At 39.2% G+C, this 12913-nt stretch overlaps 1 protein-coding gene across 1 annotated transcript in view; it reads left to right on the top strand.

The window, feature by feature from the left end:
- LOC145995983 (uncharacterized) overlaps positions 1–12913 on the top strand; it is a 72709-nt gene that overhangs the window by 38029 nt on the left and 21767 nt on the right. Inside the window, exons 9-11 of the mRNA XM_083132097.1 lie at positions 7976–8148; positions 9857–10052; positions 11261–11391. Of these exons, the coding sequence (XP_082988223.1) occupies positions 7976–8148; positions 9857–10052; positions 11261–11391 (500 nt within the window). The remainder of the gene's footprint in view (positions 1–7975; positions 8149–9856; positions 10053–11260; positions 11392–12913) is intronic.

The following is a 12913-nucleotide window of genomic DNA, read 5'->3' as shown; positions in this document are numbered from 1 at the left end:
TCACCTGCTCGAAACCGATTCAGAAGCTGTTCACAGACCGTCAAATTCTTTATTCAAATTCAAATTCTTTATTTACGTGGGCGAGGTTCAGCCTGAGGCTGTTCTGCCACCTAACCCGTGTCATCGATTACATTTAAATTTACATTTCTTATGTTATTACAGTATTAATACAGTGTGTAATAAACTGTATGATTTAGTTACAAAATCTATTGATAAAATAATTGTAATAATGTATGAATAAAATGATACAAAAATTGTGAAAGACAACTACATAAAAATAAAATAAAATGAATGAAAAATAAATAAAAAGAAAAACATGTAGACAAAATACATAACATAAACATACAAGTTACATCATAGTATTTGAACACAATCTCTGCTCTGCCAAAAGAAAATTCTTTACTTCATTTTGGAAAGATTCTATTTTAGATATGCTCGACATGCTCTTAGGTAGGGCACTCCATATTTTTGCAACAAAATATGAAAACGACGACTGATATGCCTGTGTGTTGCAGAGTGGAAGGTTAAATTTGAAATTATTTCTTGTATGGTGGCTGTGTATACTGGTGCGAGGGATCAACATGTCTGCCAGATACGACGGCTTGCCAGATGTAATAATTTTATGTATAAGGCAATATGTATGCAGTAGCCACCTACGGTACATATTGAGGATATTCTTATTATTTATGGAAGGTAAAATATGTTCACGTCTCGGGATGCAAAATATGAACCGCATGCACGCATTTTGGCATTTTTGAATCTTTGCTTGTAAAGTTTTATTTATTCTACCAGAGTACACTACGTCACAATAGTCGAGAAATGGATATATAAGTGTTTCAACTAATCGCTGCTTGATTTCTGAAGATAATAGTTTGTTAAATTTAAACAAGAATCTAAGTGTTCCAAATGATTTATTGATTTGGCGGCTAATATGCGTGTCCACTTCTGATCGAATGTCAGCTGGCGGGGAACCCACCTTGCACAGATTTTGCGGAAGCGTAAGAGGTCGTGAATGATTGTCTCCACACTCCCGACACTGATATTCACCTCGGCAGCAATATCCCGCACTGTTACTCGCCGGTTCTCAAGAATCATTTGCTCAACACGTGCGATATTCACTGGTGTGACTGCAGTCGGGCGAATGTGTCCATGCGCTTCATTTGTCACCAGCTCCCGTCCTTCGCAAAACTGCTCACACCATTCGTACACTCTTGTCCGCGACATCGTTTGTTCACCATACTGTGCTTGCAATCGTCTGAAAATCTCAGCTGGTTTCACTTTCTCCTTCACGAGAAATTTGATTACACACCGCTGTTCCACAGACACACTGCTTGCCGCCATGTTCGCTGCAACTGCTGCGCATGCGCGAAATACGTCATGCCGGGGGCTAGTTACTCGCGAAGGAATACATTACGTCACCCGCACGTTTCATCATGATCCGGCTATTCATCGATTTTTTACGTACGAAAATCCCGGTCAACCTTGAACGACCCTTGTATAACCAATCAATGACCTCATAATCTATATTTGGAATTATTGTTCCGAAGCACCAATAAAAGCTGTAACTAATGTAACCACATCAATGTGGCTAACAAATAGGCCCTACAACATTGTTATGTAGGACACATTTGTGGCCTCTTGATTGGCATAGCAGCATGTTTAAGACCTACAACTAAGAAAGCCATTTCTTGAAGCTGAAGTGTTCATTATACCGCGTGAGGCACCTAAAAGTACCACCTGAAATAGCGAAGAAACCAGAAACAGTAGCGATGTGAGGTTTGTGGGAAACAATAATATAAAATAGGGCTCGTAAATCGAAGGTTTGGGGTGGGTCGAAAAATATCTACAAATGGGGCATCTGGAGCAAAGTCATATTTTTTTTGATGGAACGATATACAATAACATGCATAATATAAAAGAGCACATGCAGAGAAACACAACGCCGTTGGTCTCATGCATCTACTGCACATAGGAACGAAGATATGGCCATGTGAAAATATGTAAACAAACGAACAAGTGGCCCACTTGACCGTCAGTACCATGGCATGTAAGACTTCTCAGGTGCCTGACAGAACTGCCTTTACACAGAGCAAGTTTTGATAGCAGGTCCACGAGATCGTGTTAGTTCATAGCAAGCAGTCGTAGTGGTAAGAGCGAAGATTATGGTGTTCACAAACATAGAAAAAGCGGACATGATCCTGATTTATGGGGAATGCCGAAATAATGCCTCAGAAGCCTACCGTGTGTACGCAGAGAGATATCCAGACAGACGACAGCCATCTCGACGTCTGTGTGGTAAGTTATTTATTAAATTAAGAGACACCGGAAATGTAACACCACGAGCACGTGTGCTTAACAAGCCAACTACAGGTGAGGCAGGTGCAACAAATGTTCTCGCCGCTGTTGCTGTGAATCCGCACGTTAGCTCCCGTGAAATTGCCAGGGATGCTGGGATGAGTCAGCGAAGTGTATTGCGCATTCTGCACACACACAAGTTTCACCCATATCATATCTCCCTCCATCAGGAACTTCATGGGAATGATTTTGCGTACCGTGTTCGGTTTTGCACATGGATGTTACGACACGACACACCCGATTTGTCACGTATCCTCTTCACTGACGAGGCAACTTTTACCAATCATGGAAGTGTCAACCTAAGGAACATGCACTATTGGTCGGTGACAAATCCACATTGGCTTCGCCAAGTGGAACGCCAGCACCCATGGAGTGTGAACGTGTGGTGTGGTATAGTGGGTGAACATCTCATTGGCCCTTTTTTATACAAGGGACACTGAATACTGACCGATACATACAGTTTTTACAACATGAACTGCCTGTACTATTGGAGGACATACCACTTCAGACAAGGAGGGAAATGTGGTACCAACATGACGGGTGCCCAGCTCACAGTGCAAGACGTGCTACAGCATGTGTGGAAAATACATTTCCAAATCGTTGGATTGGACGTGGAGGGCTTGTCAAATGGCCGGCTCATTCCCCAGATTTGACACCGTTAGACTTTTTTCTGTGGGGAAAGCTGAAGGACATTGTCTACCGGGATGTGCCATCAACTCCAGAGGATATGCAACACCGCATCACTGCGGCCTGTAGGGACATTCCCTACGAGATGCTACATTCTGTGCAACGATCTTTGCGTGGGCACCTCGTTGCCTGTATCGCAGCTGACAACCACCACTTTGAACACACACTTTGACAGGTTTTTGCTTCTTACGCAGTGGTTCTTCGACATACTGTCATGGTCATTTTCATTATGCTGTAACACTGTCAAATACATGGTGCTGACGATGTCTACTGTATTTTTTCTTCCTTTAACACGTTCTGTCTTCATCTTGTCCAATGGCTTCCGACATCTCATACTTGTACATGCCGTGGTACTGACGGTCAAGTGGGCCACTTGTTAGTTTGTTTACATATTTTCACATGGCCATATCTTCGTTCCGATGTGCAGTAGATGCATGAGACCAACGGCGTTGTGTTTCTCTGTGTGTGCTCTTTTATATTATGCATGTTATTGTATATCGTTCCATTTAAAAAAATATGACTTTGCTCCAGATGCCCCATTTGTCGATATTTTTCGACCCACCCCATACCTCCGATTTACGAGCCCCATTTGATATTATTGTTTCCCGCAAACCTCACATCGCTACTGTTTCTGGTTTCTTCGCTATTTCAGGTGGTACTTTTAGGTGCCTCACGCGGTATATGAGATGTAATTGTTAGTCTCTTTTCCCCATTATTATATATGAGATGTAATTGTTAATCTCTTTTCCCCATCAAAAACCAGGGTGCGCATTATACACACACGCGTATTATACATGCGTAAGTACGGTAGTAATAAACTACGTAGGTAACTGAGTAATTAAGGTTCAGCTGGATCTTTCACTGATGCAAGTGACACTATTTTCAAAATTTTGTCTTCTGTCGAAAAATAGCTGATACTCCAAATTTAAAAAAAAATGCATCTGCTTAGAATTTCTTCCAGCCCATTCACATGAATCTTCCTGCTTACATGTTGTCACAATAGTTTAATAGGTTTATTCAGCCATGAAACTATTTCATGTAGCTATCTAGACAATAGCAAAAGCAAACCACACAAAGGTTGATTTGAATGTTCTAGTAGTAATTTCAAGCAGATGCAATTTTTCAAAATTTCTAATATCATGGCCATTTTTCGAAAGACCAAAGGTCCAAGTGATCATTAAGTGATTGACTTACTGACTTGCCACCAAAATTCTCATTCGAGAATGGGACAGAAAATTCTCTCTGAGGGTCTGTTCATCAATTTCATGAAATAATTATTCCTGCCTATCCCGATGATTAGTTCAAAGTGTAAGAATACCAATGCAAAATGAGAAAATACTATGGCTTGGAATTAATTTGCTGCTACTAGATACTATCCTAGGGTTTTGAGTGTATCATGGGATCTGCAAAAATTGAAGTTTTTTTTATTATTATTATTTATTCATTTTGCAATGGCATTGTGTGGAAAAGCAGATGTAATTCTTGAATATTTAAAGCAAACCTGGCGGCATACATGGCAGAGTGATCAGTACAGCATGCTATGATGCCAGGGGTCCTGGGTTCAAATCCCAGCCTGGGTATGTGTGTTCTTTGTGAGTGCCCATTCATCAGTTTCATCATATCCTTCATCCTCATATTTACAATTAGCCAAAAGTCGCAGAAGAGCAAAGTAAAATATACCAAATCAATCAATTAAAGCAAATGGTGTATGTAATTGTAATGGAATACTTATACAGGAAGGTTATTTCAGTCGTTTACCGTCACAGCGTCGGCCGCCTTCATGCAACAGATCCCGGCAAATTGACTTACAGGAAGTCGTAACAAAAACCGCTTGTTTTGTAATGTTTCCACTTTTCACAATTACAGTTACAATTACAATTGAAATAAGCACGTACCTTGTCGCAAGGATGCTGGAAAAGGTGTCCTTCCAAATACAAATATTTCTGGCACCTTATTTGTGACATCTAATCTTAGATTAGACATCGCTACTGTATCACAGAAAGGGAAGACAGCATCACGGCGCATAAAGCAAACCGAAAGCGTAAAATGATATTTAAAAGTAATAATAATGATGATCACTAACCTCCTGTGTTATAAGAGATGTTGAAAATGACCTCCTTCAACAGCAATACAACACATTTCTTAGGTTCAAGAGATCCTGTCTCTCGTAATTGCCTGACCAATTTTCTGCAAGAATTCGTTTTCACATAATTATCGTACATAAAAACTCTTTGTTCAAGACTATATTTGTTTAGCGGCATAAGTAATGAATGAATAACAATTAAACCACAATAAAGCACTAGCACTGAATAGCACACCAAATCAATAACAGTATAAAAAACACGCGTACTGATAAACGCAAACAGAAGTGAGCAGGAGGAGGGTACGGTACACTCACTACGTCTGGTAGCCGACAGTGTTGCTAACCATTTTTCGGCAATGTCCCTACAACGGACCAAATGTCCTTACGCCAAGTAAAGGGACTAAAGAAAACAACACCTCATGAGCATGCAAAACAGAAGATAAAATATACACATTTACTTACCAAATCTTTCTGCTCTGTGCTTCCACAATTAATGAAGGAGCGAGTTTACAATACAGGACACCTCCCAGTTTTTTTTTAAAACAAAATATACATTCCTGATATTACTACGACCCCAAATTTTAACTATGTTTGCCTATTTCGGTATTTCCCGACTGCTTGGGATCCCGAAAAGTCGGGAAGTCATTTCCCGAAGTCAGGATTGGGATGGGAATTTTTTTTCCCGATCCCGGTCCCGACTTTTCGGGATCCCGCACATCCCTAATGAATAACGTTGAGTCGTTTACTGTTGATTATGTTATTTGAAGTCATACATGTTGCTGTTGTGAAGAGATAGAGGTTAGTTGGTGATGCTGTATTTTCTGCAGTCTTGAACAATTCTGGTCCCATTTTATTTCTCTTTTTTGTTTTTGTATCACTTAACATTGAAAATATTCTTTCCGTTTCCACGCGGTGGCTCAGTCGGTAACGCGTCTGACTACCATGCTCAAGGTCCCGGGTTCGATCCCCGGCTGGTTCAAATCCGGGAACTTTTCTAACGGTGGAAGCGGCCCCGGCGCCCACCCAGCGTCGAATAACATGGGTACCTGGGGGAAACCCTGGGGGGTAAAGGCGGTCAGGGGCGTGGTGCTGATCACATCACCCCCACTCACGACCGGATCAAGAAAGTGTGGGGCGTTACCCCCACACCCCCTATACGCACGCCTTCATGGCGTGGTGCTATGCACAGGGGAACACTTTACCTTTACCTTTTTTACCGTTTCCACGTTGGAATGTGGCAATGTTAGCACTATTTTCGCGAGAGTAGAAATGTTTTCAAAAAGGAACTTGCCTTGAAAGTTCTTGGTAACCGATAACATGTTCCAAAATTCTGAGGGAGATTTGTTAGTTAGTTCTTTTTTCTCCTCCTCGCTAAAGTATTCAGATAAACTAAATCAATTCATTCCAAACCGAGCACGAAGAAAGTGCAACTGACTGGAGAGTAAACTTTGCACATTAAAATGTTATTTTCCAAGATTGAAAAAAGTCCCTACGTTTTCCCTTATTTGGTAAAATCTGACCATACGCGGGCGAAATATAGTGAAAAGTCCCTATGCGTAGGGACTTGTCCCTACGGTTGGCATCACTGCCGACAGTGTCGCATTCGTTCAGTATGAAGCACCCTCTCGTGGCTGACAACTCCCACCAACCCCGATAAGCTGCCGGCGCTCTCGCGACAACTGAGGATAAAGTAGCGATATCTAATCTAAGGTTAGATGTCAGAAATAAGGTGCCAGAAATATTTGTGAAGACACCTTTTCCAGCATCCTTGCGACAAGGTACGAGCTTATTTCAATTGTAATTGTAACTGTAATTGTGAAAAGTGGAAATATTACAAAACAAGCGGTTTCTGTTACGGACTTCCTGTAAGTCAATTTGCCGGGACCTGTTGCATGAAGGTACCGCTTGGCATCCGACACTGTGACGGTAAACGACTGAAATAACCTCCCTGTATATTGATATTAACAATGTTTTGAAAGTACTTAGTCGTTACAACTTTCAAGCATCGGTATTGCTAAGAATCGGAAAGGGTATTTGTATTGATGCCAATATCAGATCAGCTCTAAAAAATACAAGTACAGGGTTATTATAAAAGAACTCGCTGGTTTCAAGGAATTATTCTCTTTATTGCAGTCCAATATCAAAGTATAATACAATAACTTTTTATGACACAGAGGTGCTGTATGAGAGTTCGTCACACGACACAACAGATGTCAGTGTGATATTCTGATTCTCCCCAAACACTGCGCAGCATGCCTGAGTTGATGTTGTTGAATGCAATATTAATGGCTTCATTTCATAGACACTTTAAACAATTCTCCAGATAGTTGTTTGTGTCAGTTGATGATCTTGATCGGTTGATTTCCGTGGGCTTTGTTGGAAAGCTTCGTGGACCCACTTGACAGTCTTGTTCGACTCTGATGGTTGGCCACTGGATTTCCCTTTGTACAGACAACCTGTAGTCATGAATTGTTTGTAATGCTTATGAGTGCTTTTCTCCATTAGTGCTTCATTCTGAAATTTCATCCTCCACTGTTGTAACAGATTTTGTTCGTGGAATTGCAGTGCCTTCTCCTCTCCAGATGCCATGTTGCATTGCACACTCCTAGAAGCGAAGTATGGAACCATTGATGTGTGAGACTGTTAAATAAAAACAACAACTTGTGAACATCAGGCATGGTTGTACACCTGTGTACCTAGGTAGTCACAATATGTTGTATAAGTTCTCCACAATAAAATCATGAAACCAGGGAGTTCTTTTTTAATAACTCTCCATAAAGTATTGCCTGTATAATATGACAGCTCATTGCTCTCTTCCTACCTCAGCAGCAAACTATTATCTTGTTCCAGATTATCGAGAGTGGTTTGTGTGGCGAGAAGCAAACTAAAGGAGGTGTAAGTGTGAGAGAGGAATTCATAAACATCCTGCGGGACTGCTTGCTCTTCAGTGCTGATGGGACATCCTTAAGGAATCCTCTACTTCGAAGCAGCTGCAGGTGCATGAAATCAAAGTGCCTTGACAAGTAAGTTCACCATCTGATATGTCCATTGCTGCCTTGCATGTTCTGTTCTTATTAATATAAAAACTGTAAGTGAAAAAAATAGGTTGGTAGAGCAATATTAGTCCAGCAACCTGTTTCAACCCTGATGGAGCTTTCATGTTTTTATCACTTTCTAAAATACAGCTCGTGTGTGTGCCATATCATCATCATCCTTGACCATTTCCTGCCTCTGGCTGGGTCGGCATTTTCTTCTGGTCTTCCACCACTCCTCTCTTTCCACGGTGTTCCAATCTTGTCTCTTCTCCTAACACTTTCCGCTTGCTCTCCCCCTTGGCCTTCTTCCCACTCCTTGTGCATGGTAAGCACTTACTGGCAGTCTTTCTGCATCCATCCTCTTCATGTATCCAAACCATCTCGTCCGTGCCTGATCTATTCTGTCCTGAAATTTCACCACCCACACTGTCTGTCGGATCTCCTCATTCCTTATTCTATCCCTTCTAGTCTTCCCCAATATACTCCTTAAAAATTTCATCTCTACTGCCTGCATCTTTCTTTTGTCTCTCTTTGGCATTGTCCAAGTTTCTATGTGTGTGTTATATATTACCTTCTTCCATTTCATAGGTACACCCCTGTTCCATATTAATCTTTGAACACTTTGATAGAGTCCACCTCCCATTTGTCCTCTTCTGTTTACCTCTTCATCTATTCTTCCACTTCTCTCAATTATGCTTTCTACATATTTGAAACTCTTCACTACCCTCAACTCTTCCATGTCCATCTTTATTCTTGGTATATTTTTTAGCTATGTGTCTTGTTATTATTAGCAACTCGCGCTTTCCTGCACTGAATTTCATTCCTGCTCTTCTGCCGGACCCTGTGGCCGAGTGGTTAGCACATCGTGCTGCGACGCCAAGGGTCCCGGGTTCGACTCGGGTTTGGTTGTTTGTGAATGTCAATTTCATCACTCATCCCCATCTTCGCAAATTAGCCAAGAGGCACAAACCGTGAAATAAAATAAACTAAATCCAATCAAAAAAAAAAAAATTAAAATCCTGCTCTTCTGATTTTCACAACATAATGTAATACTTAAATTCCTTGCTTCTTATTTTAAAAAGCAGGATCTAGATGTGTAAAGTATAATACAGGTCTTTCAAGTGCTAACATTACTCAAAGACATGCATGAAACATATTGTTCGAGATAATATGTAATATTCATGTTCTAAATGCTTCGTAAGTCACCCATAACATGTACAGGGTATTCGCAAAGTTGCATACACAGAGTATTTGTTCAGCATGTCCTACATCGAGTTCCACATAAATCTGTAGACAGAATTGCAGGTTCTTGAGCACATGATCATGTTTAATGGCCTCCAAGCTTGCCAGATTTCAATCTGTTGGACTTTGCATTCAAGAGGTACCTGAAGAGCAGTGTGTCTGTGTGAAGATTCATAATCTTGCCCACTTCCGCACCAGGATCGAGGACAAATGCCATGCCATAGCTTCGTACTATGTTCCACATTTACTCAATGACCTGCGTGAAACTCAATGTAGAACATATTGAACAGATGCTATGATTTGGCTGTTGGTGTGGGACTTTGCAGACACCGTGCATATTATGTTATATATTCAAGTATTGTGATTACTTTCTATTGTTTTAAAAGTCGAGTAGTTAAATCGTAATGGTAGTTTTCATGGTTGTGAAGAAAGAGTGTGTGTTGTTTATCCATAGCTGCTGTCCATGTTACGTGAGCTTGGAAGCATGCAACTTCTGTGACTGTGAAAGCTGCCACAACAACTCCTCCAACGAATCAGAGAGGAGATCGTCATACAGGATGATGCGGATCGGGGATATTGTTCTGGGTGGAAAAGGGTTCTGCAGCTGCAGTGGGGGAGGCTGCGATGACAGTTCTTGTGAATGCTACGAGGTGAGTGTATTCAAATGCTACATGTTGGTAGTGTAATGTTCCTTTGTTTGGCAAATTGGTAAAGCTCGCATATTTATAGTGAATAAAATAGCAAGATTTCAGCACAAAAACTGCATACATTTCAGGATCAGAAGCCGTATATAAAATGGTATTTTGATGACTATAACCCTAAATTTGATGTAAGAACTACACTTATTACACAATGTATAACATTTCCCTCGGAAAAGCATATAGATGTAGTTATAAGATTATTACGTTTATTCCTGTTTAAAGGAGACCATTTTTGATTCTCAAATATTTACAGCAATCAATTTTCTTTGATTTTCATAACTGACAGGACAAATTCAGACTTCAGATAACGTTGCATCAACAAATAAACTTTCAGTTTCGGGTTTAGAAGTTTATTTCATATTTTGCAGTTTATTTTATATCATTTCATGACAAAACATGGTAGGAAAACACACCTCCACTCTTCAAAAACGTGAAGAATGAACATTACAGTATGCTTTTTCACATTTTGTGTTTCCGTGAAAACTAAATATTAGGGTTTAGCCGATACCACCTTGAACCGATACTGATGCTGATATTCTCACCGATACCCACTGATTCTGATACCGATATTTGAAAATTGCAATAATTAAAATTTGTTCAAAATATCGATCAGTATTGGTGTGTGAATATTTTTCTGCAATTATATGCATCAATTTGCCAAGAAATTTGATTTAGAATATTGAAGAATTATATCAGAATATTAAAATAAATGTTATGTAATCACAAAATGCAGTTTTTCATGCAAAATTGGTGCAAAATAAAAATTAAAATGAAGTTTGAATTTTGCATAACTTCTAGGATAATTAAACTCCGCGAAAGTGTCTTGCGGCATTTTTGCAGATCCCGTGAAGGACTGGAATGTCGGGATAGTATCAGTTGGTATCGGTAGATGAATTTCAACTGATACTTTCCGATACCGATACATTGCCATCGGCTCAACCCTAAATATGCATGCCTGTACCCTAAACCTAAATGAAGGGTTTTTATGTCAGAGATTGTAAATAAAATGATTAATAATATTGACAAAAGTGTATCAGTTTTTTCATAAGTACATTGAACTGCCAAACACCACAAAATGTTAAACGATTAGGTTTAGAGATTGTTAACTTGATTGTGCAAGACAAGTAAAAGTATAATTTTGTTTCATTATTTTCCAGTCGAAATCTCGTTGCCATCCTGGATGCCAGTGTTCGTCGTGTAGGAACAGGATTTTTAATGACACAAAATTGAAGAAATGTGTTGTGATCGAACCAGGCTATGTACCCAAGGCCAGTGACAGAGGACTGAGGTAAGCATTTTTTATTATATCCCCTCCATTTTGTAGCCCTTAAGTACTATGGACCGTCTCACAGACTGCCCTGAATTTCCCTTTTGCTTTATTTCTCGCACCTGTCCCAACACAACTGAACCAATCCTTCTCCATACCTGTCAGTTTGGGTGCTGGCTACATACAAGGTCACGAGGTCTTGCCCTTCTGTGTTCAAATCTTATTGAATTCTATTTTGGGCAAGCAGTCTGACGGTTGTACCATAGTAGTTATGTGTGTTTACACTTTTCTTCCAATGGCTCATTACTCAGTTTCAATTTCAGCAAAATATTGCATATTACTTTGAACTCCTGTTCTTGTGACACCATAAATATGTAGAAATTTTAAAAATTTGGGATTTAAAAAAAATTAAGAAGCCATTATTGCAATTTTTGACCGATTTCCTTCCTCTGTGCATACATTATGTTACTTTTCTTCAACTAAACAATAATCAGGGTGTCTACCTGTATGGAAAACCTGGAAATCCTGGAAAAGAAATTCAATTTAATTTTTCTGGAAAAGTCAGGGAAATTTACTGTGTTCCTGGAAAAGTCAACATTTTTGTAGTATTATTTTCCTGTAGTTTACGGTTATTACAAGCATAAGAAAACAGTTTTTTCTTTGTGACGTTTCAGGAGAACACACGCTCCTTTCATCAGACATTTATTTTCATTTTGACTAAAGATACAGTTATAACAATGGTTAGTAATTTTTAAACAAAAAGAATCTGTTATATAATGGATGTTGTTAATGTTACATTGTTGTAATATAGCAACTTAACTGTGAAAAAAGCAGTCTATTTTATTTTTATTTTAGAATTTTTTAAATTATGAATCCCAAATATCATCAGGTAATTCAAATTCATCATTGTTTTCACAAAGTCTCTTGATGTTTTCTGTTACATTAAATTTTAAAGATGGTGGCTTACTCCATTTGTGAAAAAGAAAACTCCACACTGGATCTATGTTACCATTTTCATTATTTAATTTATTCCAGTGTTCTTCTGCAATGAACGAGGCTTCCCAGACATTCAACTCTGTGTTTCCCGTTAATCTTTTTAAAACCCTTCTCTTTTTAATCAAATGCTTCTCTTCGATGATATGAGTTGACAAACCTGTTCTTGGGTTTAGATTTATAATGTCCAAATCATGTTCGTGCCATCTTATTGCCATTTTCCTTGCTGTTTGTCCCACATAATCTTTTGAACATGAACAACTTATATTATATATTCCTGTGGTTTCCACATCTGGTAGCGAGTTTCTCATTTTGAATTCATTAAATGTACATTCCAAACTTCTTGGTGCTTTAAAAACAATTTTGAAATTAAAACTTTTAAAAATTTTTGCAATTTTATGTGAGAATCCCTTGTGGAATGGAATGCACACAAATTTCTTTTCAACAGATTTTTCATCTTTGTCTGTATTTCTCTTTTCCTTTAGTTTTCTTGCAACTTGTTTTTTGATTTGGTTTATTCTGTTAGTGTGAAAGCCATTTTCTTTTGCTA

This window comes from Lepisma saccharinum, chromosome 12, assembly GCF_977018435.1.
Source record: "Lepisma saccharinum chromosome 12, izLepSacc3.1, whole genome shotgun sequence".
NCBI lineage: Eukaryota > Metazoa > Arthropoda > Insecta > Zygentoma > Lepismatidae > Lepisma > Lepisma saccharinum.
This window is presented reverse-complemented; position numbering and strand designations above follow the sequence as displayed.